Raw genomic sequence first — 25,546 nt, forward strand, 5'->3', positions numbered from 1 at the left:
ACGACGTTAAATAGCCGACAATAACATCGGGACACCTGGTGGTGGACACTTGTCAGCAACATTTTCGTCTGCTTATTTATTGATTTGCATATTCTGTGTCCTAAAACTTCGAGGCAAGTGCTTTCCGAACAGAACTACACATAGGTTTAAAATAACCGGGGTTTAGCAAAGGAATATGTAATTATTTCTCTTGTGCTGAAACATATTCTAAATTCCTTCTAAAACACCGTAAACGAATCTATTTCCTGTTCAGATTTCAACAACTTCCAACTTCCAAATGGAAACTTCAAATCGAGTCGTCTGTGGAATGGTTTTGGGTGAAGCTTCGGAATCGGACGAAGAGTCTGATGTTCCAAATAGCTCTACTCCTGCCAATATAAGCTTTCTTCCTAGCAACAGTAATACGAAAAAGACTCCAAAACACAGATTAAAGTACAACACTCTTCTCCACTATAGGCTCCGTAAGAACGAATGATCAAATAATTTTGCCTTCTTCAAATACAATTATTTTTATTTCATTAATAGGTGACAGCAATATAGCTGTGAGGAATGACATAGTGAATATTGTTGAACAACCCCTACAAAAAGCCACACAACGTCTTCAGGAATCCTTGCAAATTCAAAGTAGAACAAGAGCATCACTTCATGAAATGCCGCGCTACCTGCATCAGTTGAGCGTTGCCTTGGTCGGGTTACAAGATCGCTTGCCGAACATTTGCAATGCTAAAATCGTCCCAGAAAAGTAGGGTGACTGAGGCAAGCCATCTATTCTTCTTAATATTCCAATCATTCGTCCGTCTCTTGTGAAGTCCCAGGAGGCTGAGGCTCAATTTCATTCTTTTCAGCCTGTTGCTGCTGTTGAATGAATTTGAGTGTTTCCTTTTGTCTCTTTCTGGCCAATTTGGCCTTTGTCGTGGAACTCATATCTGTCTTGTGAGACTTTGGCTTTCCTTCAAGTTGATTCTTTATGGCCTCTGTGATATCAATCTATAAAAACCAGTCTGAAAGTAATAAGGTTGTCAAATGATTCATTTCATGAAATTGACTCACATCTTCTGGGATTTGGACATATCTTATGTTGCGTGCCTTGACAAAGAACTCTTCAAAATGGTAGTGCTGATCATCATTCCCCTGGACTGTTGCATTTTGTAGGGACACATTCATGAATCTTGATTTTTTTTAAATGAGAGAAATCAAATGTAAAACAACAACAAAAATGTTAAAATATTTTACCCATCAACTTGAGAGATGAGACCCTTGACAGCCATTTCATTTCTCAATTCAACCACTGCTACTCGCCCTTCCAGCGCTTGAAGAAGACATAGTAAGGAATTTGCGGCGTTGTATCGGTCCCTAGCTGTTGACAGCGACGTCATTGAACGCAATTTAACGAGAAAAAATCTTTGGACAATATGGAACGATTTTCTCCCGTCAATAGGAAACGAAAAATGTGTACAATGAGGTGATTTATATGCAGTTCCTTTTATAGCACTTTCGTTGAAAAAGCAATTAGTTTTGAAAGAGAAATTGGAAAAAATCGAAACACAGCAATTCAAAATATTTAATAATGTCGTCTGCTTGTGAATTCGGTCTAAACAGGAACCTGATAGGACCCGTTCGTGCCAGACCCGATTACCCCGTGTTCAATTTGTTCATCTTGCTCTGTTACTCCTGTCCAATGGTAAAGATTTACCCTTTGATTAACCCTGCAAATTGGCTACCCTTAGAACGCATTTAGTTGGCTCGTGCAGTACAGAATTCATCGTTGATTTGTGGAACCGTTGGGAGTTCGTCCAGAATTGTACACGGGATTGGGGTAAGCTTCAATTTTATTCCATTCGAGGGCGATAGGAATTCCCATTGGCAATTTTCTGAATTGTATTCCCAGTGGGATTTCGTAATAGTCCGTTAGATCTTTGTCGTTTTTATTGTTTTTACCGGAAATGCCTTAAACGTTATCCAACAACCTGATGACACAAATGGAAACCAAAACGGCTATTACTTTCTCAGTTGACGTCCAGCGCTTGAACTGAGAAAAAAATAAAATGTTGAGCGTGAAGTGCGTGAAAATCACGACAGCAGCCATGCCATTTCTCGTTCTGTTCCTACTTTTGCCGATCATTTTGAAAGTGAGTAAAGAATCTGGTCGGCCACTTTCGTGTTACAACTGTTGGGCGGATAAAGTCGAAGAAAATGACACGAGCCTCTGGGATCGACCGTGGTGTTTGCTGGATCAGACGCAGCCGGAAGCCTTGGCCGAAACGGTCGTTTGCCAGCCGTCTGAATCCTATTGTGGCATCTATTATCACGAGAAACGAGACAATGAAGGCGGTGTAGCGTCTGCCGTCTTTGTCCGCGGCTGTCAAGAAGATCGTCAACGGCCCAGTCTCTTCATCGGAAATTTTCAGTCCATCATCTACGGAACACCAGATGGCCGGAATATCTTGGTGGCCGACCCTCTGCGCAACACCAGTCACAGTTATTGGGCCTTCGACCAGGCCTGTTCGACTCCGCTCTGCAATTCCTGGAATGATCACAGACGCCAGTGGGACTGGATCGATTATTTGAAAGAGGCCTATACATTTCACTGCCCAGGATTACCGGCTAAAATCGTCCCATAGAAAAAACGACTGGATTCTTCTCCTTCATTATCCGTTAACGAACAAGAATGGATCAATTAAATAACGCTAATGGACCGTGTAAAATTAGAAAATTGTTCAAATGAAATTTGGAACTCGGTCAAACAGAACAGACTATAAACATTTTTGAGGTTGCGGTCAATGTTTTATTTCTGTGTGTCTTTCTTTTCCTTTTGTACATTCACGGACCACCAGAAAAGTCAAAACACTTAACACACAAATAGAATATAACCGTGAAATAATTTCGTTTCAAACGACGGTAGGTGGCTCTGCTGTTTGACCCATCCATTGAGCGGGTAATTATTATTCCGGCCGAAAATGGCCCCAGAAAAGCACAATCTCGGTCTGGGAATGATGATGGCCATCATTGTTTTCGTTGTGGGCTCCTTAAGCGCTACTGCCGCTGGTGCTTAAATATCAAATAAATTTTTGTGTTCCCTTTCTCTATTCTCAAAGGAGAATGAATGACCAGATAATGAACGGGACCTTGGCCGAGTCTGCGGTCTTTCCAAATGTATTTCTTGTTTGTTTGCTGGATGATGGCCACGTCTTGATCTCCTTTCTCTCTCTCTTTATTCGATGGAACCCGAAAGCCCACGGGCATTTCACGCGCCAATGATGACAATCGGGTCTTTTAATTCCCCACTTTTTTTCGTTTTTTCGCCCATAAGACAAAACAGCTTAAGAAGAAAAGACAATAGAGCTGTATAGGAAACGAAAGTCTAATATAACTTCCTTCCAGTCGCTATGACGACGCTCCATCATATTAAGTTGCCGTTCCCCAGAGAGAATTATACAAGCGGGGGGATAATATATAACATCAGTTGACTTATTTTTGTTTTGGGTTTTTGTGTTCATTTGTTTTTTCGCGCAATCGAAAAATATCTTTGGCTTGAATCCAAACAAATCACGCGCGTCTTTTCTCTTTCTTAGCTCCTCTTCCTTTCCCCACCACCACCACCGCCGCCAGCAATGAAATCCCAAAGAGGATTTGGGGGGATATGATACGAAATAGATACGTGATAGTGATATAGAGAGAATGGGGAACGAGCATATCAAGGTTCAGGGTTGCGTGACTGGCGTCGGGTGAATATTAATCAGGTGGGAAGTTTTCATTGTCGGGCGACTAGAACTTTTTGGGGTGGAAAAAAATAGGAAATGAATCTCCGGACGTTGTAATCTTGAAAATCCCATTGATTTTTCGGACATGATGTGCATGTTGACATAAAGAAAGAGAAAATAAAACCATTTTTGTGTATGTGCCATCCGGTACGATAGCGCGGAGTCAACAACAAAAGAGCCAATGGGGCCAATTGACAACTCACGAGAACTCGCTTTTCATAATGCGACAAATCTGCGAAGCCACATCAATGCATGTCACATATCAGCAGACATATACACAACGTGAATACATGAAGGCCCCCCTTTTTAAATTGACGCATTTCTCCTACTACGTTTCATTTCACCTTTTCTTTAAAAAATAAAACCGGTATCGATTTCCAAATAGTTCCGTCTCAAAGTAGTGGGGGGGGTTCCTCCATTTTTTTTCATCCGCCGCCCGATCGATCCGCCGTCCGGACGCCCTTATCATCTCCTCCTACTCCCTTCTTCTTCCTCTACATGTTGATGTGTTTTTTCCCCCCTTCTGTGAAAATGTTATTTCTTTTTTTTCTCTTCCCTTCTCGCCTCCTCTCAAAACTTTGGTTGAGAGCCTCGCGGGATTACTATCGTGACCCTTTCGGGATTTCTCATCACAAACAAGGAGAAAGAGCCGGTCGGCTTTCATCTTTGATGAAGGAAGGAAATAAGTAAAAGGATGCTGTGCACGCGGTGGAAACGCTAAGAAAAAAAAAACGGAACATTTAATAAACCGCTGCCCAGAGGCAGTGAGAGGAGGAGGGCATTGCATAGCGTTTTCTTCAGTTTATCGTGAGTCGGATGCCGGAGGAATTTTGGGTATATAGTCTAGCCCTTGATTATTATATTTCGCCTAGACGCAATTTGCCTGCGATGGTTGATTGCGTGCAATCTCCTTTAGAAACGGACTCGGCATGTGCAACTCTTTCACGCGTTCGCTACCGGCAAAAGATTTTCCCTGATGATGTGGGAATCATCCAAGTAAGTTATTCATTTCACTCGCCATTTGTCCCGGGGAAATTGCTTTCATTTTCGTATGGGAAATTCCGAACGTTTTCGTTTTTTTAATGATCGAACACACGTCATCGAGAGGAGCTTCCATTCTATAAATGGAGTGAAAAACAGCTGGTTCTTAAACGCCGCCATCCATCAGAAGAGCTCCAGCAAAAGTATGTTGGCCGTTACTGGGCTAATCAGCAGCCAGGCAGGACCAGCCGCGGGAGCAGAGCTGAGAAAAAAGGCAATTTATTTCTTCTCCAATATCAAATCATGCACTGCTGTGCACACACCAACTCATACATGTCTCGGGCTATCCAAATCGATAAAATGGTGTGGGCGACGAAACGTGCAACACCGACACTCTGTGTGTGTGTGCAACGACATTCCAATCTACAGATGTCGCTTCAGACGACTTCTTTTTTTTTCACGGGAGATTATTGCGTTTTTCGCCTTATTACTTCTTCTCTTCTCTCGGTGGAAATTGTGCAGCGTTGCAGTCTTAAAAATAAATATAGGGACGTGCTGACGAATCAGCTGGGATCGCATTTCGGTTAAAGTCTATTTTAGCCGACCAAAACCTTACTTAATTCTACTTTATTTTTACTTTATTATACTTTATTTTTCCTTAATTCTCAATTATTACTACACACTCACTTAATTTACACTTTACTTCACTTCACTTTACTTTACTTCACTTTACTTAAATACGAGAAATTTCACGTACAATCTCTCTGTTCCCTACCGTGTAGCAGACTGGCATCCTGTCAATATTATTAAAACACTGTTGCCAAAAATTCATAATTAATACATAATAGTGAAATATTATTTATTTTATTTATTTTCACATCGAAGCAATGTCGATTAGCACTTTGGTATAGCACTGGATTACAAATTCAAGGCTCAGTGGTTCAAATCCGGGATCAGGTGAAATATATAAATTAATTTTTTTTTTATTTTAAAGTAAGGGTCAATCAAGATTTACTTTACTTTTTATTTATCCTAACGTTATATTATTTTATCCTACTTTATTATGAAGTTCATTGTGCCATATAAATACAGCTTTATTCAAATTATTACAGTTCACTTTATTATGATATAACTGTAAATGTTATTAAAACATTTTGCGTATCGAGGAAGTGTCGATTAGCGCTGTGGCATAGCACTAGAATTCTAACATAATAGTTGGTGGTTCAAATCCACGATCGATGAAAGTAGCATCAAATCATAATAAACTTTACTGTATTAATAACAACTTGTAAGTGGCAATCAAGTTGTTACTTTATATTACTATACTTTATTATTCATATAAAGGTCATGGAACTTTACTATATTATATCATGATGAAGATACTTTACTTTACTTTACTTTATTATGATTTTGACGTTTCATGTATACTTATAAGATAAAGTAAAGTATAGTAGGTTAGGTTAGGTTAGGTTAGGTTAGGTTATAATAAGTATAATATGGCTGAAAAATTTCGATGTTTGTTGGCTGTTTTCGTTAACAAATCATTTATCGTAAAAAGCGTAAGTTGAAATGGTGGGCTTTTGGGGGACAATCTGGATAAAAATTTAAAAAAAGGGGGGGTTGGGGGGGTCTCCCCCCCACAAAAAAAAAAATTTTACTGCGATTCATTACCAAACACTGCACATTGATAAAAAATTTACTTTCATATTTAAGTTTATCATGTGTTGCGTGGAAAACTTATCAAATAAAATTTTAATATTCAAAGTATAAGTATGGCTCAAATTGTGATGCATGCAACGTCTGAGAATTTCCGTAGCAGACGACACCTGAATTAGTTTGATTTTTGACGGTGGTAGTGCAACATCTCAGGAATTAGACGGGCGTATTTTGACTAGACTTTTTGTAACTAATAACGACTCAGAAGTGTATCACAGATTGTTCGTGAAACCAAAAACTCGCCATCTTAACTGCAAAATTTGGGATTTGCTTTTACGAAGAAATCATGTTGATTCCTTAATAAGGGACATAGAGTTGTGCTGTTAAGTTCGTTTTGTATTGCGGCAATTGGATTACCTTTAAGTAAATAAAGTAAGTGGTATTTTTACTTTACCTATCTAATTCACTTTGCTTTACTTAATCTAGATAAGTAACTAAGCGGGAATAAGCCTGAGCATACCGTAAAAATATAGTTGTTTTTGGTTATAGTATAGTAAAGTATAATGAAGTATGGTTTGATGCTTTATTATACTTTATTATACCCACCCAAAACCCCTGTATTTCCTCGCTACGCTCGGGCTCATTCCCGCTTAGTTACTTTTCTAGATTAAGTAAAGTAAAGTGAATTAGATAAGTAAAGTAAAGTAAGAAGTTGGTCGGGTAAAATAGACTTTTACCCGCATTTCGACTGTGTGGTGGTGTTGCGCCACAACCGATTTTGCACAACTTCTTCTACGTCTTTGAAGGGGAGAATGAGTCAACCGCCGCTAGAGGCGCTGCCGGCACGTCTCAGCTGATCGTGTCATTTTGGGGCCCCGACGCAGACGCTCATCGCGCCCCAGTATGTGTGTTGTATTTGATTCGAGTTAAGGGAGAGGGAAAGGAAGTTGGACTTGGGCGTCGAAAGGCGTCGGTAGTGAAAACAACAGCTCTTGGTTTTTTTTGTTTTTGTTTTTATCTAGGAGTTGGGCCTCGATCATCACTTTGTGTGTGCGTGTGAACCGTTCTCACTGGCTGATTCTCGATGGGTTCGTGAGCTGCAACTTTGCTCTGCTGTGATCTTTTTCCCACCCCAGAGTTCGCCCCACCAGAGTTCTTCAACAGTCTTAAAACCTGCTGCTGCTGCTGGCTTGTGTTCTTACACACATCTGAAATAAGATGACGGAAAGGGCAGGACGCGGCTCGCTGGCGAGCAGCGTCGTCACCAGCAAGACAGCCAAGGGAGATGGCCAGCCTCTGATTCCGATGAACCTTTTTGCAGCATGGGATGTTGATCGAACACCACCCAACTGTGTCCCCAGGTAAGATGGCAGCTGCCAACGAACCACCAACAGCAGAAGGCCAGACCACGATTTCAGATCCACACAAAGTCTCTCACACGGGCTGTCTGCATGGCAGCAACTTGCCATCATTGTCATAACATTCTTTCCGTCAAGCACCAGACTGGAACCTCAGTCATGAAAAAACAGGAAATCCTGCAAACATATCTCTCCCTCTCTCTCCAAACCCGTGGGAATGTCATTTGCCTGTTTTTTTTCTTTTGTCCCTTTCTTCGAAACCTAATCTGTGAAAAATGGCATTTCAAAAAGTCCTGTTTCTTCTTCGATAGCTGAAACTTTGAGACAAATTGTCAGTTGACACAGGCAGAAATTGGGAAGGAAAAGTGAAGTCAGTCATGGCAGCTAGCACCCACTTTTGGGCTGCTGATCTTGCACTACTTTGTTTATCATCTTCTTCTCCTCTCCACTTTTGTTTGCCGTAGCCTCTTACCCTTTAAGCCGGCTCAGTGCCAAAACAGGCTTCTCATTCCTTTTATTTTTCTACTCTTTAAAAAACAAAAAACAAAAGAAAATTCCTCACTAGAAATCGATCGCCCGCTGCAGACGTGACGAATGAATGAGAATGAGAAGAAAAGATTAAAAAAAGAAAAGAAAGTTTTTCCTATTTTTTTGTTTTTGTTTTAAATTGTTTCTAAACACACACACAAACACTCGCTGACGGCCAACGATCCACGGTTGACTGAAAGGCGGCCGAGAGAATCTGACGGCCCCGGCCCCTCTATCGCTAATGATTAATCGATAGCACAACTCTAGAGAGAGAATAGCCCCCAAAGTCTACAGGGCGTGTTGGGCGTGTCGAGGTTGAAGGCGGAAAGGTTATCGGGCGAAGCGGTTGTGGCGACTGGCAGAAAAGACCATGTTGCTATATATTTGTTTTTGTTTCATTTGTCGTTTGCTTTTTCACGCTTTGGGTTTTGATTTGTTTGTCCCATTCAATGTCACTTTCAGGTTATGCTCGCTGACCCTGTCCCGACTGACTGTCCTCAAACCGCTCGGCTCCGACATCAGCACCATCACGTTGGCCGTCAAAATGCAGGTACAAAATAGACCAGCCAAACAAAACATATCTAGGGCAACAACATGGATATTAATATAAAAACGATAACTCGGATTTCATTACATCATTTTGTTTTGTTTTTTCAGAGTTCAAAAAGGACGTTGAGATCGAATGAGATCATGTTGCCAGCCGGCGGTGGTTTACTGGACACGGCACTGGAACTGCGATTCGCCCTGCAGTACCCGCATTACTTGAAGCAGTGGGAGGCCGGCAATCGACTGCAAGTGATGCTGCAGCGCCGGAAGCGCTACAAAAACCGGACGATCCTCGGCTACAAGACTCTCTGCTCCAACACAATCAACATGGTGGCAGCTGTTCAACGCCAAATGGACATGGAATTGGAATTGTATGGCGAGGCGACCAGCACCAGCGGCAAGGAGAGCGTCGCTCCGCTCGCCCGACTCCAAGTCCAATCATTGACCAGTCAGCCCGTCGATCACGAAGAGGCGGCCGAGCGTCTCAAGACTCTATCACTGGGCGACGGCGCAGGTATAATGAACCTCCTCCCTCCTTCTACCCACTTGGTCTCTTTTCTTTCTAGTCCAAACTGACAGATGCTTACACACATGAGAAAGAAAAAACAAAGTTAAAATCCAGGGCTCCGCAGAATAATATTGTCTTGTACGTCAAAAGTCCAGTCAAAAGATTCTCGTTTCTTTGAGTTCTCCCTTCCACCCGAGCACCAACCACTTAAATTCTTTTTAGTTCATCCAATTCTTTTCCCCCAGTTTTTATTTCTTTTCTTTCTTTCTTTTTTATTACAACTCTTGACTATTTCTATCTCTCTCTTTTCTCTCTCTCTCTCTCTCTCTCTTGAAATATCCTTGGAAAATCCTATCCGCTTTGGCATGATCCGCTGGACATACAAACGGACTGAAAAACCATCGTGCATGTTATTAAATATGTCCGTTTCTTTTTTTTTTATTAACCTTGATTCCGTTTTATTTTTCAATTCGAAAATGCTCGGAATTCTATTTCTATCCATCGTGCACGGATTAATAATTGGGCTACATTCTCTTCTGCGTTCGGCGTCTGTGTGTGTGTGTGTGTGATTGCACGTTTATAAATATCATATATTTCCGCGTTATGATTATTGACTGGGCGGCATCCGGCTTCCTATTGATATCCGGCGGCATTGTTTGTTTTTGTTTTTGTTTACTTCGACTTTTAAAAAATTCCGGAACTTGGAAAAAACGAAATGGAAAACAACAAAAAATATTTTTTAGTAGTTCAATCGACTGCCGCCACGTTACTGGGCGGCAGTCCTGCCGTGTCGTTGTCTTCTTCTGCCACCAAGTCCAGCACCAATCCCCACTCGACCCTTTCTCTGTCTCACCCTTTAGTGCTGGAGCGCGGAGGCGTCGGCGGAATGCGGTCGGGATTCGTCCGCTACGAGGACGAGGACGACGACGAATTCTCGAGCAACGACGACGGAGGATCCGATTCCGATCAGACGGCGGGGCTGGGTGGCGTGCGCGCCGGAGGAGGTGCCGGCGTCGGAGGAGTCAGTGACGTGGTGGGATCTGGCGTCGACCGACGACCCGCCAGGATGAACAAGGCCATGATGCAGAACCGTGGAAAAATCCTGCCTTCCAACGCCAGGCAAAGGAATTTGAAGCAGAAATTCGTTGCATTGCTCAAACGTTTCAAAATCACCGAGGATCTCCAGGGCCTGGAAAACGAGGCCGACGAAGATCCCACCAAACTTACAGGTACAATCAATATCTTTCTATGTTGTTAAAAATTCTTTCTCAATTTCAATTTGTCTTGACACACTCAAACAGGGGCCGACTTGGAAATGGACGCCGGTGATATCGAGGATTTAATCGACGAACTTGAGGATCTGAGCGATTCTGGACCTGAAATGGACACGTTGAGCGTCACGTCGACTCCCAAACCGTCGCTGAGACCGTTCTTTGCATCCAGTCGATCCTTGTTGGCTCCTGATCTCAGTTCGAATCCATCCGCTTTCGCCTTCCCGACGACCGGGACGTTTTTCAACGATAAAGCGACAGCACCGGCCACTCTCAACACGTCATCGGCCGGTGGCCGGAGGCTGGAACGCCACTACAGCGACGAGAGTTCCAAACGGGCCGATTCGGATTCCACGCACGCCGAGTCCATGTTCACCGACCAGGATCGCGAGAGCGACACACCGACCGCTTCCAGCGCCCATTGCCCGTCTCATTTCTCCACGGCCGCACACGATGACAAGACCAAGGTAACAAAAATATTTTCCTTTCTTTCTTCTGTGCAATTCCTTCCTGTTCCCTTCCCAAATGTTCAAATATTGGCGGGAAATGTACGAAAAAAACAACGTCCGTGATCGTTGCGTCATTAGAACGAAAAAGAAGTGAGAAGAAGTCGACTGTTTAACCGGGAGCGGTCGGGTCCTTCGCTGTCGTCCGTCTCGTCCGGGAGCGTCGCTCCGTCGCCTTGCTCAGGGACCTCCACCAACGCGCACCAGCAGCAACAGACGCACCAACAGAAAGAATCGTGCAGCAGCAGCAAAAAGAGTTCCGGTGCCCAGGGCAACAGCGGCTGTTGTTTAACGTCGTCAACATCGTCATCCAAAGACAAATCGAATGAATCCAGCGTAAGTTTTCGCTGTTCCGGCATTGCTCTTGTCAGCTAGGCCTCCTGCTGATGCCGTTCTCACCCACCCACCACTTTCTGTCAGCATGCCGATTCCGGCTCCTTCCGCATCCGTCGCATATCGATCCCCTTTTTTTTCCTTTTTTTTAGTTTTTTTCTTTTTGGTTTTCTTACAAAACAAGAAATATATGTTTCTTTTACTTGTATAATCTTATTTTTTTCTCATCCAGCCAATGGTAGTGTCGAGTAAAAAATTGGGTTTACTTCAAACAAGATTTTCCGGATGATCCCGGAAGTTTTGTTTTTGTTTGTTGTTTTTTGTTGCTCGAAGCGGATGTATCGATTCTTTTCCGCTCGTTTTTTTCCCCCTCTGTTTGTTGATTTTCTTATGTGTGTGTGTGTGTATGCCTGTTGTTTATCGCCGTTGCCGCTTTGATCGAAATGGGGGGAAAAAAAGAAAATCCTTCGGCATGTTGCGAGCACGCGCAATTTTGTTTGTATTATTCTCTTCTTCTTCTCTGTCGAGGAATTCTCTTCTGGACTTTTGATTTATATTTGTGTGTGTCTCTTATTTGTTATTTCTTGGTCGTCGTTGGACCTAAACAGCCGCGCAAGATCCTGTTGGAACAACTGGTGCGTTGTATGCCGGCTGACGACGCTCTACCCGATCATGTCGTCATGGTTAGCGGAGCCGACCTGCAGGGCTGTAACCTGGCCGGGAGATTGGCCGAGCGCCAACAGCGGGCCGTCTGCACGGGCGGCGTCGCCGACGTCCGCGCAACCATCGCCTGTCTGGTTTCCAAAATTCAGAAATTGTAACTTTGCCAGAAGTTGTTTTGATTCGCTTCTTCTAACTTTTTGTTTGACTTGGAACTTTTTTTTTTTTGTGTTGTTTACTTCAACTTTTCCACAGTTGCAACTGCAGCGCCAAACCACCGCCGGCCGTCAAAGTGGTGCTCATGGGTCCTGATAGTTACGTCAACTCTGTCCTCCGTTGCTACGTGGAACAGTTTAGCAGCAAACCGCCCGACTGGAAGAACTATCTCAAGTTTTACATCGTCCCCCTCGTTACCAACAGCGGGTCTTCCGCCGGAACGAATAACAACAGCGGCAACGGGATCGGCACCGGCGGATCCAACAACACCTTGTCGAGGTACCTGGCCTCCCTCGACCGATACTACAATGTCAATTTCGTTTCCGACTCGTGGAGAGAAGCCCTGGACAGGCCGGCCGAGAAAATGCTGGCGGCTTCCATCAACGGTGGAGGTGTCGACGCCATGGGCGGTTCGTCCGCTCCTGCAGTCACTACCCCGTCAAAAATCGATGTCCAGGAGGTGATACACCGACTGGGCAGATACTTGACCAGCAACGGATGCACAGTCCAAGTGCCCATCGCCGAGGCCATGATCACTTACAGAGAACCCAAGTAAAACATTTGAATTATTATTTGTCAAATTTTGTTTGAATTTTTTTAAATTGAATTTCATTTTAAACAGTTCGGAGGAGGAATCGACGCAGGTTTTCATCCCGTTCGTTAGTGAAGTGCGGATCGGTTTCGCCGAATCTGCGGCCGCCGTGATGGCAGCGGCCGCTGCTATGACTCCCGGCTCGCTTGACGCCGAGGACGGGCAGCAACTGAGCAACACCGGGTCCAGTTCTGGGCCCTTGTCCGGTTCGCCTCCACACCAGTCATCCGTAATGTTGACTGTCAACGCTGCCATTCAACCTGGCAGTTCAATGGAGAGGGAACAGCGCGACAAAGAGCGGACTGGCGGCCGGACAACGCCACCCAGCTCACCCAACATTTCTTCCGTTCACGGCCAGTACGTTTCACATGGAAAATTCTTCTTTGTTATAATTGGAATTCTTTGATTTTTGAAAATAGAAAATCTTTTTTTGATGAAAACAGGAGGGAAATGTCGACTCCTGGAGCCGAATCGGTTGAGCTGCAAGTGGATTATTGGTTGTCGGGTGCCAGCGCAGCGGCGGCGGCGGCCGCCGCCTCGGCGACAGCCCGTGAAAGCATCGCCTCTGCGGCCGCCATCAGCCTGGCAACTATGGCGCAGGCTGTCAAGCGAGAGAAACCCGGTCCGGCCGAGCAGAGCAGTGTCAAATACACGGTGAAGGCCGGTTTCCGTTGGATCGTCGTCCAGCGACTGCCTCATAGCAACGTGTCGTCGTCGACAACTGCTTCTTCCGGCTCGGATGCCTCTTCTCTCTTCACCATGACGTTCGGTCTCAAGGAGAAGAAACAAAAAAGTGAGTCATTTTCGTTACTTCTTTAACGTTTCCTCTCCTAGCTCCTAGCGCTAGTGATTTGATCTCATTTTCCGGCACTCGATTGATGACGTCGTTTGTTTTGTGTTGCAATCATCAGTCATGCGGCTGGGCAAGAAGAAGGAAAAAGAAAAGGAATCCGAGTCCAAGAGTCAAGTGGTCGAGGGCATCAATCGACTCGTGTGTCAGGCCAAGACGCATCATTCTCTGCTCAAAGGTAAATTGATTGATTTAGTTGTTGACGCTAATTGAATTCGATGGAGATGGAATTGAATTAGACTGGGATTGGGGAGGACCAATCTGATTTTCTTTTTTTTTTTTTTTTCGCTTATAAACTCATTTGCAGTGGTGATTGACGGAGTGGAATGGAACAATGTCAAGTTCTTCCAGCTGTCGTCCCAGTGGCAAACGCACATCCGCCACTTCCCCGTCGCTCTCTTTACCGAATCTATTTTGTGAAACAATTGCGGTTGGACGGAATTCGCGGAAAATATATATAAAACAGGAAAAGGCAGTCGGCTACTACCCACAAAAAAAGAAGTCTAAAATAATAATAATAATGAAAAAAATGAATGAAACAAATAATTTCGGGATTAACATCCCGCAACCAATCCCCACCGCCGTTTATTTTTTTCTTGATTAATAATTCCTCCTCCTTCCTCTACTGGTTTTCTCTCTGATGAATTTGTGCTTGTGTTTCTCTCAATGTTTGTGTTGTCGTTTCCCAAACTGTCGGCTCCCAACGGCTTTTGTTGTTGTTACATTATCACAACTTCTTCTGTGATTCCACCAACTTTTCATCGTCAAGATGTCGTCTCCTTATTCTTCCTCCCTCCTCCTCCTCCGTTGATACAATTAATGAACTATTGGATGACACAAAAAAACACTCACAAATGAAACGGGTGGAGGGGGATGTGGCTCCACATGTATACAAACGGGCAATGTCTGGCCGTTTGTAGGACTAGGCAGTCGAGTGAAAGAAACAAATCAAGCGGGGTGTACGCGAGAGATTAACTATTTCATCATGCCGCGCGCCATTGTTTTGCAACATGCCTCGTTATAATTATTGTTATTACGTGTTAGATGGAATAAGAGCGGAGAGGTCCAATCTCCTAGTCACTCTAAAAAAACAAAAAAGAAACAGCAAACATTGTTTTTTCGAAAAAGAGGCCTGTGGAATATGATTTTCTATTTTTGATGGAAGGCGATGTGTATCGTTGTTTAATCTTTTGGATTATATATTAACTAAGTGTGTGTGTGTAATCATGACATGGCTTTGTGCAGAAGAGATGGGGGCCCTCTTATTTTAAAAGAAAAATCAAATGAAAATCAAGAAACTCAATCGGAGATGGAAAGGAAGGAGGGAAGAAAAACGAAATGAATTGAAAAATCAACGTGCATGTTTTCATTGTTGTACCGTCTATATATGAATCGAATTCCATGTGCTTTGATGTCAATCTATTATTACCACCACACACATACACACAATTTAAGACAACGTTTAGTTTTCGGTTTTGGTTCCATTTTATTTTGAAGAACAACAGCAAACAAAATTCAATTAATTTTGGGGGAATATATGAAAGCAAATGAATTATCACTATCAAATTCTAATTTAACGAACAAGTTGAATCAATCAAGAAAAATCAGAAATGCTATGACACTTATCATCCAGTTGTTTGTGTGTGTAAATGTAACATGTGGGTTGTTCTTTTGATATAATAATAATCTCGACGTTTGAATATGATTACAAGGAACGATTGGATCTTTACACTTGTTTGTATATCTTTCCGATGTCATTGACGCAACTTGCAGAGAAGGGGAGAAGTGAGAAAATTCCAAGGGGGGGGACAAATTTTCGCGGAAAAAACCAATCGGTGGAGTGATGGTTCATCTTTCCAACGTTCGTTTCTATGTGCGTTTGGGGAGGTTTTCCCCGTTATCGGCAAGGTCATTTCCATGGAAAAACGTATTTCTAATCCAGAAACAATAGGTTCAAGGTTTTTTTATGTTGTAGACCTAAGGGGGCTTACGGGGACGTCATTCAAATCAAATGTAGATCAGTTTCACAGTCGACATGGCCACGCAAGCAACCTCCGTTCCGGCCTCAGCCCCACCACCGAGTCGTGAAGCTTTGATTGTAGTTTCCAATCGATTGCCATTCGTCCTCAAAAGGAATGAAAACGGCCAGTGGGAACGTAAAGCTAGGTAAATATTAAATAAGGATGTGGGCGTTGTGCTGGAAGGACAAAGAAATTTGATTTGCAAATTTGATTGATATGATTTAGCGCCGGTGGACTGGTTACAGCAGTAGCTCCGGTCGTTGCTCGATGCAATGGATTGTGGGTCGGTTGGCCGGGCATTTTCCTCGAACCAGGCGAAATCGAACCGGCCATTCCCGAGTCTAAAGAAGGAAAATGTACACCAACTGCCGGTCTTTTATCCAAGCAGGTATATACAATTTAGAGCTACACATGTTTTCAAATTCCCTGCAATTTCCTCTTTTTTATTTTTCTTAACACGACAAGATTCTGCCCGTCTTCATGGAGAAAGATCAATTTGGACAGTTTTACAATGGCTGCTGCAACGGCACGTTCTGGCCGCTGTTTCACTCCATGCCAGACCGAGCCATTTTCTTCGCCGAACACTGGAAGGTTTGAACCCAATTTCATCTGGGACGGGATCGATAGGATTTGACATTATTCTCTCGTGTTATATAGGCTTACGTTGAAGTGAATCAATTCTTCGCCGACAAAGCCATGGCAGCCGTCGACCGTCTGGTCCAACAAGACAAGGACGTCCTTCCACTCGTCTGGGTCCACGACTACCACTTGACGCTGGCAGCCGCTCTCATCCGCCAAGTAAAAGCCATTGATAAAAATTATCGCAATTTCTTGCCTTAGTCGAGAGAGCTGTTGGCAAATGGGCTGCTGTTTAATCTCCGTTCGTTTCTTTCCCCCCAGCAAGCTGCCGAGAAAGGCGTTCACATCAAGCTGGGCTTCTTCCTTCACATTCCGTTTCCGCCGTGGGACATATTCCGTCTTCTTCCATGGGCCAATCAAGTGCTTGAAGGATTGCTGGGCTGTGACATGGTCGGATTTCACATCGAGGACTACTGTCTCAACTTCTTGGACTGTTGCCAACGCCAACTCGACTACAGGGTCGACAAGAAGAATTTCATTGTCGAACACCAAGGGCGCAAGATTTCCGTCCGTCCTCTGCCCATCGGCATTCCTTTTGACAAGTGAAACCCTTTTTGACATTATCCAACATTTCACCTCGTTAATTTATTTTTAATTATTTGGCAGATTCACTAGAATGGCGGAAGAAGCTCCGAGGGTCGTTCGCGAGTCGAAAGAGAAGATTATTTTGGGCGTGGACCGGCTGGATTACACGAAAGGATTGGTTCACCGTCTGCGTGCCTACGAGAATTTGCTGACGAAACATCCCGAGTACATTGAGAAAGTTATTTTCCTGCAGATTTCGGTGCCGTCGCGCACGGACGTGAAAGAGTATCAAGACCTCAAGGAAGAAATGGATCAGGTTGTCGGCAAGATTAACGGCCAGTTTTCCACGGCCAATTGGTCGCCCATCCGCTACATTTACGGGTCCATTTCTCAGGCGGAATTGGCGGCTTTTTATCGCGACGCCTCTGTCTGTGTCGTCACGCCGCTCCGCGACGGAATGAATTTGGTGGCCAAGGAGTTTGTCGCCTGTCAGATTGAGGACCCTGGCGTCTTGATCTTATCTCCGTTCGCCGGAGCGGGAGAAATGATGCACGAGGCTCTAATCGTCAATCCCTACGAGGTGGATCTGGCGGCCGAAATGATCCATCGGGCACTGAGTATGTCGCTGGACGAACGCCAAGTTCGAATGACTCATTTGAGGAAGCGTGAAAAATTGAACGATGTCGACGCCTGGACGGCCGCCTTCCTCAAAGCTATGGACAGTTCGTTGCTGGGAGTAGTTGGCGCAGCTGTCTGTCGCCCGGGAGAAGAAGTCGGCCAGATGTTGACCACTCCAGAAGATTTCGATCGGTTTCTATCCGACTATCTGAGCGGCGGTGACAAGTTGGCGATTCTTCTCGATTATGACGGGACGTTGGCGCCCATTGCACCGCATCCGGACATGGCCATCATTCCCAACGAAACGAAACGCGTTCTGGAACGGCTGTCAAACTGTCCGGACGTCTACGTGGCCATCATTTCTGGCCGTGGCGTGGCCAGTGTCAAATCGATGGTCGGAATTGAGAATATAACGTACGCCGGCAATCACGGACTGGAGATTGTCCATCCGGACGGGACGAAATTCACTCATCCCATGCCGTCCGAGTTTGAAGACAAGGTCAGTCAACTGATGGAGAAGTTGCAGGACGAAGTTTGCAGTTACGGCGCTTGGGTGGAGAATAAAGGCGTCCTGTTGACTTACCACTACCGGTGAGTTAACGCTCAATCTAAACTTTGGACCATTAAAATGCAACTTTTTTATTTAATTTGAATGAAATAGGGAAGCGCCTGAAGATGTCCGGGACGATTTAGTTGAACGAGCTCGTTTCCTAATTGAAGCTTACGGTTTCAATTGCTTTCCGGCTTTGTGTGCGCTGGAGGCCAAGCCGCCCGTCGAATGGGATAAAGGCCGCGCTGCCATTTACATTCTGCGCACAGCTTTCGGCGTTGACTGGAGTGAGCGCATCCGCATCGTATTTGCCGGCGACGATGTCGGAGATGAGGATGCCATTGTCGCCTTGAAAGGTACGTGGACGTTCAAAAATAAGTTAATGAATAACCCGCGGGAGACATTTTTTTTGAAAACTTTCTCTTTTTTTTTTACGGTTGCCGATTGGACATTTTTTAGGTATTGGGGCCACGTTTCGTGTGGGTTCGGATATGGAGATCATCACGGCTGCCGACCGCCGACTGCCCAACACGGACGTTGTGCTGGCGCTGTTGAAATGGATCGAACGTTTTATGATGCACCGAAAACCGCCACGTTTTAGCGCTAGCATGACGATGGTCGTGCCCATCCATCCGGCCGGACCCTTGGTGCCTTCCTACGCCACGCAGCCTCTGGAAGCCCAAGTGGAAGTCGGCCAGTGATTTGATATTTTCTTTCTTTCCTACGACAGGAAGGAAAAAAACATGTTCTCCCCATTTTGTAAACTTGAGCGGCGATTCGCGTTCGAGCCCATCGTAAACAAAGACCTAATTGAAATAAAAATAGCACGGAACTTCACTTTGAGACGTTGTTTCTATCTTTCATTTACGACGCATTTCAATGTTGGAAATGTGCGCAGTTTTATGTCCCAACTATGACGTTTCGCGCTATTGATTTGTATAGACCGGATGGATTCAGGTGGACCTTGGCGAGTGAAATAATGAAACTCGACTTGAATCATCTCGAATGTTGGATTGTTTCTGGATGGGATGTGGCGTGGAGCACCTTGAAAGAAAGAAAGAAGTATTTGCAGAGAATGCCGGAAGTCACGGGGAGTCGCAGGAGAGCCTGATTAGATGGCGAAGCCAAAGATGATCGCGGTAAGATTCGTGCTGGTTCAGTTCCGTCTCAGCGACTCCATATACTATGGTTTGCATGTAACAATAAGATGAGCGTGTATTTACTTTTTTCTTATTTTTAGGTTCAGGAATTTTTATGATATACATTTGGAAAGCTCTGCCGCCTCTTCGTCCTTGTAGTGTCTTGAGACTTGCATAAATCCTGATCCTGTAATTAGCGACCATATTCTCAAGGTAATACGGACAAAACAGGCTCGTTTTGTTTGACTTCTCGGTCGCTCTTCTTTGCTCAGGTATGTTGGCATTGAACTTTAACTTCTCCATAACTAACATTTGCTGTTGTAATTTTGTGGGAGAATGTGGGCATGTTATACGTGGGTAATAGGTGTGAGCAATTTAGCATAGTTTAGAAACTTGTCTGACACATACGAATTGCAATTCTGTTAAGTTTGCGACTTGATAAACTTTTGACTTTCATTTTAGTAGCTATTCGAACTCACTAACCCAATTATCACGCTCACAGCAAACGAAATTTTCACTTTTTTTTTCAAAAACCGGAAAATCTTAATCAGTGAAACAATATCATTAATTATTGTTACTGTGGACTGGTTACACAAAAATATAAGAATCAACCCAACTTCCGGCTTGCGTTTTTTTTTAGTTTCGTGTTGCTTGCGGTTAAAATGAACGAACGAAAAGATACGACTTTTTCTCTTATTCTTTAATTTTTTGTTTCAATTCTCAGTTGGGGTCCACGCGCCATCACATCTGTTTTAAATGGGTAGATATAGGCTTTTTCTCTCTCTCTCTCTCGCGCGGTGCTTAAATGTTATTAGTTAATGTCGAGGGAGACTTTGTTTCAATGGTTATTTCGTGGGAGCTGAGACGTTTCTCTCCATGGCCCGCTTTCGATTTCTTTTTCATCTGTTACCCCTTTATGGGGATAGATAAAATATCGTTTCTCTCTTTTGTTTCTCAGGAAGATTTCACGGCCGCCCTTCAAATAAAAAGGGAAAAAAGAACAGGACGACAAACGACGCCTTCCGGCGGCAGAGATCACCGTAGCCAATCGTCCTCGATGGCGTTTGGCCGCCGCAAACAGGTTGGACTACAGTGGGAGGAGAAATAGGCAACTATAAAAGCCAAAGGTGCAGACTGAATGTACATCTTGTTCTCTTCCATCCGCTGTCGTAGTCTCGCCATGGCTAAAATCACTGAGAGTGTCATTAATATTTTGGCTGGTAAGTTCAAACGTATTAATCTAAATGTATGTTGAGTTGACTCTAATTTCAGCGTTTATCATTTTAGCAATTGCCTTGCTGGTCGCAACAGTTTCCACTCAAGAGTATGGCCAGCGCATTGGCCGTCGTAACAGACCGAATTTAGGAATCCAATCAGTTTCTTCGTCGCCCATTACGGCGACTAAAATCGAAAGTAGCGTTCCAGTGGTTCCGCGGGAAGCGCGAATTAATATTGGCTATTCCTATGTGCCACCAACCAATCCCCTATTGCTACCGTCCAGCAGCAACCAGGAGGATCATCAAGTGACTATTGCTATAGTCCCACAATCGCCAGAAGTAGTCCAGCAGGAATTGGAAGAAGATTCTTTAGAAATTGCCCAGGAGATTACGCTGCCCGATCCTGAAACGTTTCCAGTCATTCTGGCGGACCAAAATTCCTTGGCCCCCGTCCAGCAGCAACAGCCGATCGATGAAGAGATTGCCTTCTGGGATTTCAGGGAGTCTATTCCTGGCGAACCCGAATTTGATTACCCGATTTTGGACAAGATACCATCATCTTCATTTAAATGTGCTGGGCAGCGTAACGGTAATTGTTCGTCAAGTTGTACACAATGAAAGAATGTCCCGATAATGCAATTTAGGGGAGTTAAGCTCCAGCCAATAATTGATGGTTATACTCTTGTAATGCCAACAGGATATTACGCCGACGTCGAGACCCGCTGCCAAGTTTTCCACGTGTGCACAAACATTCCGGATGCTGAGCCCATTAAAGCTTCTTTCCTCTGTCCAAATGGCACCATCTTTAACCAAGAAGTCTTCGTCTGCCAATGGTAACTTACAAATTTTTATCCTTCGTTGCTCCGATTGATAAATATTTATGATTCTATTTCGATCCTTTTTGTTTAAAATGTGTAGGTGGACGGATGTGAACTGCGCGACTAGTCCACAGTTCTTCGATTTGAACAAGAATATTGGCGTCGTGCCCGAATCATCATACAATGCTGCGGAAAAAACCCAATAAGAAGCATCGCATGACATTTGATAGAAAGCAAAAAATTAATTCAGTCATTTTTCGAGCCAACAAAATTATTTTTGAACATTTGGAATAAATAACTCGGCGCCTACCATGAAAAACAGTTTGGTATTTGATGATTTATTTGAAATCTCCGTGAGAACAAGGTCGCGCCATCTTTTGGACGGTGAGTTTTGGATCTGTTCGGAGAAAAAGAGAAAGACTGATCAAAAGACAATAAAATCCCATTTGATAAATTGTGAGTTTTGCTTTACACGAATACTCACGAATCACGATGCGGGATTCATTCTTTTATTGATTTCTCCTTAATATGATGTGATGTGTGTATATAACAGCGGTGTGTGTATATAACAGCTCATGCGCTAACAGCTCTGTCGATTTATCTTTTTTTTATTATTCGAATCAACTCGAATCTATCCGATGTGAGGATTGAATTCAATCGAAAGTTTTTTCAAAAATCATATTTGAAATTTGAAAATATTTTTAATTTTGGCAACACCGCTTTCCTACTTTCACGAAAGTTCGTCTGCAGCAAAAGTTGTTTCTGTTCAGTCATCTCGTGGCATGTTGTTGTCATTCTTTGAGTTTGATTATGGCACTGAGAAGTTGGCAGTCAAGTCCGTTTTCTAAAAAAAATGCTTTGGTTTCTCGAATTTTAACCTGTGTAGCAGTCGCGTTGGGCCCTAACGTGATTGAAATAAACAGTCAAATCAAGGAATTAGAAACAGCCCACGTGCCCAAGGAAGTGAGGCATGGATTGCTTCGCCTGCATCGGATTTGTTATCCTCCTTTAAAAAAAGAGTGGTGCAACAAGATTTTGTTATGTGTGTTTTTATTACGCTAAAATCACCACACAACTTACTGCAATGTAACAGCAGCAAGTCCAAGCTTTTCGAGCACAGTGTGATGAGTGACTGTTTAAGTTACATCTGCTAATGAAGAATCCAGTGATGTTGAACACACTTAATGAATTGGACTCAAACATTTAGTGACAGCACCACTTTACCTGTGTGAACTGCCAGACATGAGTTTGCCTAAAATGAGAAGAATTCCAGTCTACATGGGGGGTCCATCATCCATTGCATGGATTACAGTTCCACGTAAGGCATCAAATTTGATATTTTGTTATTTTACTTCCATTCCTTTGAGACTTTGTGTTTAGAAAAGTCAAAAGACCGCTAGATGACTCTAGAAGGTAGAAATTCAAATACCTATGCGCTATTTTGATTTTAACCGCAGTGACTTTGCATCCGTTTGCATCTTTCTGGAGAAATAGATTGATTTTGGCTGAATATTTTGGGGAATAGGGTAGTCCGTCAACTGAGAGGAAAACTAAAACAGTTTCAGGCATTAGACTTGGAATTACAGAAATACTCTTGGATTTAGGTTTTATTTTATTCAATAGTCAATATCATAGAATCAATAGCAATTTTACCTGGTCTAGTCTATAGCTACCTTTGTAATAGTTGAAAGATGAATAATGGCTATTCAAATTAAAGCGATGTACCCAAACGAACAGTCCATGTAAAACGCATAAGTAATATGTATTGGGCTATTGGCTATTGAACTGCGCGCATGCATCCCGCATAGGATAAAATTCTATAGCCTTTTTCGACAACAGTATTCTTTGCTATAAAAACAGAGTTCTAGCGGAAGAAAAAGTAGTCGAGTGCAGAACGACTACTGAGTAAAACCCCTGTCTTCAACCGTGAGTTGAATCGACAATGACGTTTCGATTTTTAACGATTTTAGCTGTGGCAATAACCAACTGTCACTTTATGACTGTTAATTCTTCGCCTTCCATGAAAACTGGAGACCTGAACGGCGCGCATTTAAAAATTGCAGTTGCACATGTAAGTTAAGAGCATAGATTTCGTGAATCTACATTGCACGTAAATTGACTACAATAATTTAATCGTATATTTTTATGTCATCATTTAATCATATTATGATCACAAGTACCCGCCTTTTCATAATATTACTTTGATGCCCAACGGAAACTACAGCATCATCGGCGCCGGAGTAGAGTATTTTGCCTGGCTTGAAAAAAAACTCAACTTCACGTTAGTATAGACCAACACATTTCTTCGTCACAATTGCATTGATCTTCGATGGCGAGTTCTACAGTAAATCAACCATTTTTATTTTCAGGTTTTCGTATGATTTTATTCCCAACGAAGTGACCAAGGCAAAATATGGTATAAAGAGCAACCTGGCTATCATGACTAATCTTTTCACAGATAAAGTATGACACTAAGTTAAGAAACAGATTTGTATCATTTGTTTGGGGCTATTGACTTAGTAACGAATCTATGTTCTACATCATATGCGGGAACAGGAAATCGATGGAGCTAGTACTGGTATAACTTTAACTCTTGAAAACAAAAAAAAAATGGACCTGGCATACTTTGCCTGGTCGGAACCCTTTAAGATGGTTGTTCCTCGACCAGGGGAAAAATCTCGACTCTTGGCATTCGTTTATCCATTTGATCCACTGGTCATTATAACCTTATTCTTCAATGTTGTTGAAACCTGGTTTCCAATGCATTTTATTATTTGGTACTTGATTTCCCTTGTCAAGGTGTGGGGTCTTATTTATATTACGATACATGCGATGGTGGCTTCGATGACCTTTTTTGCATCAATCTACTCCAAATTTTCAATTAATGGTCGTGAGGTCTCTGCTATCTACGGAGGAAGAACAGTGTATGACCGGGTCAGTTATTACATGATATACGTCTTCAACATTATGACGAATCAAGGTAAAATCTCTTCCAGAATATAAACGCAGTTCATGTTTTTCTTTCACATACTATATTGGATGAATAATAGTCAATTTTATTTTTATTGCAGGGAATATGATCCATGTTAGTCGTCTTTCGTTCCGGATCCTTGTCGGATCATGGCTTTTGGTTGCAACGGTCCTTGTCTACAGTTATTCCAGTACAGTTGTTTCGCATCTAACAATAGTCGTTACGAAACCCCATATTAATTCACTAGAAGATCTTGCTGCTAGTAAGGACGTAGAACTTCTTTTACTGGCCGACTTTTTTCCAGAAGAAATACTCGTAAGTTTTTTTTTTTTTTTTACTTTTATTCCTTGTCATTGATTTGCATTGATTTGATTGCATTCGGGGATTAAAAATAACGTTTCAGGATGCCAAATTTGGTGCACTGAAATATCTCGGTGATCAGATTCGGTACAATCCTGATCGGCTATTAAATAACATGCAGAACGTTGAAACCTTATTGGGAACTGGGAGTCATGCTATGCCGTTTGTAAGTCTGTTGGGCATTAAAGCGAGTAAATTAGTAATAACAATTGACCTTCAATTATTTCATTCAGCTAGCAACAGTATGTAAAAACTTTGTCGCCACTCAATTCAAGAAGGATCGTAAACGTCGCTTTGTAATCACCGATCCCATTTCAAGTGCCAATTTTTGGTCTCTTCCTTTTCAGAAGGACAGCTCATATACATGGGCATTTCACCATGCGTAAGTGTATTGCTGCATAATTGTCGCAGTGTTTCCGGAGAAAACAAATATTGCATACTTTAATGGGATTGTTTCTATTGAATTTTATGATTCAACATAACCTGCTGCTACCGGTTGCAGTCTGATTGAACTATGGGAGTCTGGCCTCCCTTATCACTGGGTTGGAAATTTCGTACCACAAGTTCCAGAGAGTTTGTTAATAACAAATAATAAACACAAAGCAAATTCAGTTCGACGTGGGGCCATTAGATTGGAAGACCTAACTGGAGCATTTCTAATTTTAGGCGTCGGTTTCGGCCTTGCGACGTTCACCTTTATCCTAGAAAAAATTGTTTACTTCAGAAACAAACGGAAGACTGAACAGCAAGAATTTCAGAATTCATAGGTTTCCTCTGAAAAAGCGGGTGAAAAATTTTAAAGCGTAGTAGTTGAATATTAGACTGTAAAAGTGTTGTTAGAATTGAAGTAGTTCGAATGTGTAGCCTAGTAACGCTACCTTGCTGCATTTCAGTTATTCATGCTTCAATATCGGACGAGGAG

General features: G+C 43.0%; 6 protein-coding genes and 1 long non-coding RNA gene across 13 annotated transcripts; 6 read left to right on the top strand and 1 right to left on the bottom strand.

Annotated features, from left to right (window-relative positions):
* The first annotated feature begins 23 nt into the window (after positions 1-23).
* Positions 24-1,027, top strand: LOC124314913. Its single transcript, XR_006911322.1, has 3 exons — positions 24-177; positions 254-461; positions 526-1,027. It is a non-coding gene; the product is annotated as an uncharacterized LOC124314913 (long non-coding RNA).
* On the bottom strand, positions 484-1,534 carry LOC124314861 (U7 snRNA-associated Sm-like protein LSm10). The gene is made up of 3 exons (XM_046780270.1): positions 1,234-1,534; positions 1,051-1,168; positions 484-987 (listed from the first exon to the last, which is right to left on the bottom strand). Exons 1-3 carry the CDS (start codon positions 1,374-1,376, stop codon positions 787-789), a joined length of 462 nt encoding a protein of 153 aa, XP_046636226.1. The 5' UTR covers positions 1,377-1,534; the 3' UTR covers positions 484-786.
* A 56-nt stretch (positions 1,535-1,590) lies between these two features.
* LOC124314829 lies at positions 1,591-2,774 on the top strand. The gene is made up of 2 exons (XM_046780217.1): positions 1,591-1,816; positions 1,889-2,774. The coding sequence occupies exon 2, from the start codon at positions 2,046-2,048 to the stop codon at positions 2,619-2,621; it is 576 nt and encodes a 191-aa protein (XP_046636173.1). The 5' UTR covers positions 1,591-1,816; positions 1,889-2,045; the 3' UTR covers positions 2,622-2,774.
* A 4,410-nt stretch (positions 2,775-7,184) lies between these two features.
* LOC124314630 (phosphofurin acidic cluster sorting protein 2-like) lies at positions 7,185-15,231 on the top strand. Of its 6 annotated transcripts, none has more exons than XM_046779865.1 (12): positions 7,185-7,759; positions 8,747-8,834; positions 8,942-9,344; positions 10,082-10,567; positions 10,640-11,076; positions 11,197-11,451; positions 12,057-12,265; positions 12,364-12,876; positions 12,947-13,273; positions 13,336-13,713; positions 13,828-13,944; positions 14,074-15,231. In XM_046779865.1, exons 1-12 carry the CDS (start codon positions 7,617-7,619, stop codon positions 14,081-14,083), a joined length of 3,366 nt encoding a protein of 1,121 aa, XP_046635821.1. In that variant the 5' UTR covers positions 7,185-7,616; the 3' UTR covers positions 14,084-15,231. The 6 variants fall into 6 exon arrangements, with proteins under 6 accessions (XP_046635821.1, XP_046635818.1, XP_046635819.1 ...); XM_046779862.1 differs by having other exon boundaries at positions 7,188-7,759; positions 13,336-13,709; XM_046779863.1 differs by having other exon boundaries at positions 7,188-7,759; positions 10,085-10,567; positions 13,336-13,709.
* A 533-nt stretch (positions 15,232-15,764) lies between these two features.
* On the top strand, positions 15,765-18,962 carry LOC124314653 (alpha,alpha-trehalose-phosphate synthase [UDP-forming]-like). Its single transcript, XM_046779911.1, has 8 exons — positions 15,765-15,932; positions 16,013-16,175; positions 16,253-16,378; positions 16,445-16,585; positions 16,688-16,968; positions 17,033-18,160; positions 18,231-18,475; positions 18,579-18,962. The coding sequence occupies exons 1-8, from the start codon at positions 15,802-15,804 to the stop codon at positions 18,818-18,820; spliced, it is 2,457 nt and encodes an 818-aa protein (XP_046635867.1). The 5' UTR covers positions 15,765-15,801; the 3' UTR covers positions 18,821-18,962.
* Positions 18,963-20,330: 1,368 nt separating this feature from the next.
* Positions 20,331-21,612, top strand: LOC124314784. The gene is made up of 4 exons (XM_046780144.1): positions 20,331-20,478; positions 20,546-21,064; positions 21,173-21,308; positions 21,394-21,612. Exons 1-4 carry the CDS (start codon positions 20,397-20,399, stop codon positions 21,497-21,499), a joined length of 843 nt encoding a protein of 280 aa, XP_046636100.1. The 5' UTR covers positions 20,331-20,396; the 3' UTR covers positions 21,500-21,612.
* Positions 21,613-22,090: 478 nt separating this feature from the next.
* On the top strand, positions 22,091-25,540 carry LOC124314711 (glutamate receptor ionotropic, delta-2-like). 2 transcript variants are annotated; one of them, XM_046780030.1, is made up of 10 exons: positions 22,091-22,611; positions 23,264-23,364; positions 23,471-23,574; positions 23,663-23,756; positions 23,850-24,008; positions 24,093-24,273; positions 24,365-24,579; positions 24,668-24,790; positions 24,858-25,006; positions 25,127-25,540. In XM_046780030.1, the coding sequence occupies exons 1-10, from the start codon at positions 22,536-22,538 to the stop codon at positions 25,389-25,391; spliced, it is 1,467 nt and encodes a 488-aa protein (XP_046635986.1). In that variant the 5' UTR covers positions 22,091-22,535; the 3' UTR covers positions 25,392-25,540. The 2 variants fall into 2 exon arrangements, with proteins under 2 accessions (XP_046635986.1, XP_046635987.1); XM_046780031.1 differs by having other exon boundaries at positions 22,546-22,611; positions 23,154-23,364.
* The last annotated feature ends 6 nt before the right edge of the window (positions 25,541-25,546 follow it).

Source organism: Daphnia pulicaria, chromosome 10 (assembly GCF_021234035.1).
Source record: "Daphnia pulicaria isolate SC F1-1A chromosome 10, SC_F0-13Bv2, whole genome shotgun sequence".
Lineage (NCBI taxonomy): Eukaryota > Metazoa > Arthropoda > Branchiopoda > Diplostraca > Daphniidae > Daphnia > Daphnia pulicaria.

Excerpts from the sequence above, each read along its gene's own strand:
- LOC124314861 (XM_046780270.1), bottom strand. The coding sequence starts at position 1,376 with ATGACGTCGCTGTCAACAGCTAGGGACCGATACAACGCCGCAAATTCC. Across the intron at positions 1,169-1,233 it reads CTCATCTCTCAAGTTGATGG|ATTCATGAATGTGTCCCTAC; the intron begins GTAAAATATTTT and ends AAAAAAATCAAG. Across the intron at positions 988-1,050 it reads ATGTCCAAATCCCAGAAGAT|ATTGATATCACAGAGGCCAT; the intron begins GTGAGTCAATTT and ends TGGTTTTTATAG.
- LOC124314829 (XM_046780217.1), top strand. The coding sequence starts at position 2,046 with ATGTTGAGCGTGAAGTGCGTGAAAATCACGACAGCAGCCATGCCATTT.
- LOC124314630 (XM_046779862.1), top strand. The coding sequence starts at position 7,617 with ATGACGGAAAGGGCAGGACGCGGCTCGCTGGCGAGCAGCGTCGTCACC. Across the intron at positions 7,760-8,746 it reads CCACCCAACTGTGTCCCCAG|GTTATGCTCGCTGACCCTGT; the intron begins GTAAGATGGCAG and ends TGTCACTTTCAG. Across the intron at positions 12,877-12,946 it reads ATCACTTACAGAGAACCCAA|TTCGGAGGAGGAATCGACGC; the intron begins GTAAAACATTTG and ends CATTTTAAACAG.
- LOC124314653 (XM_046779911.1), top strand. The coding sequence starts at position 15,802 with ATGGCCACGCAAGCAACCTCCGTTCCGGCCTCAGCCCCACCACCGAGT. Across the intron at positions 16,176-16,252 it reads CCGGTCTTTTATCCAAGCAG|ATTCTGCCCGTCTTCATGGA; the intron begins GTATATACAATT and ends TAACACGACAAG. Across the intron at positions 16,586-16,687 it reads CAGCCGCTCTCATCCGCCAA|CAAGCTGCCGAGAAAGGCGT; the intron begins GTAAAAGCCATT and ends CTTTCCCCCCAG.
- LOC124314784 (XM_046780144.1), top strand. The coding sequence starts at position 20,397 with ATGTACATCTTGTTCTCTTCCATCCGCTGTCGTAGTCTCGCCATGGCT. Across the intron at positions 20,479-20,545 it reads TGTCATTAATATTTTGGCTG|CAATTGCCTTGCTGGTCGCA; the intron begins GTAAGTTCAAAC and ends TTATCATTTTAG. Across the intron at positions 21,065-21,172 it reads ATGTGCTGGGCAGCGTAACG|GATATTACGCCGACGTCGAG; the intron begins GTAATTGTTCGT and ends TAATGCCAACAG.
- LOC124314711 (XM_046780030.1), top strand. The coding sequence starts at position 22,536 with ATGAGTTTGCCTAAAATGAGAAGAATTCCAGTCTACATGGGGGGTCCA. Across the intron at positions 24,580-24,667 it reads TTTTTCCAGAAGAAATACTC|GATGCCAAATTTGGTGCACT; the intron begins GTAAGTTTTTTT and ends ATAACGTTTCAG. Across the intron at positions 24,791-24,857 it reads GGAGTCATGCTATGCCGTTT|CTAGCAACAGTATGTAAAAA; the intron begins GTAAGTCTGTTG and ends TATTTCATTCAG.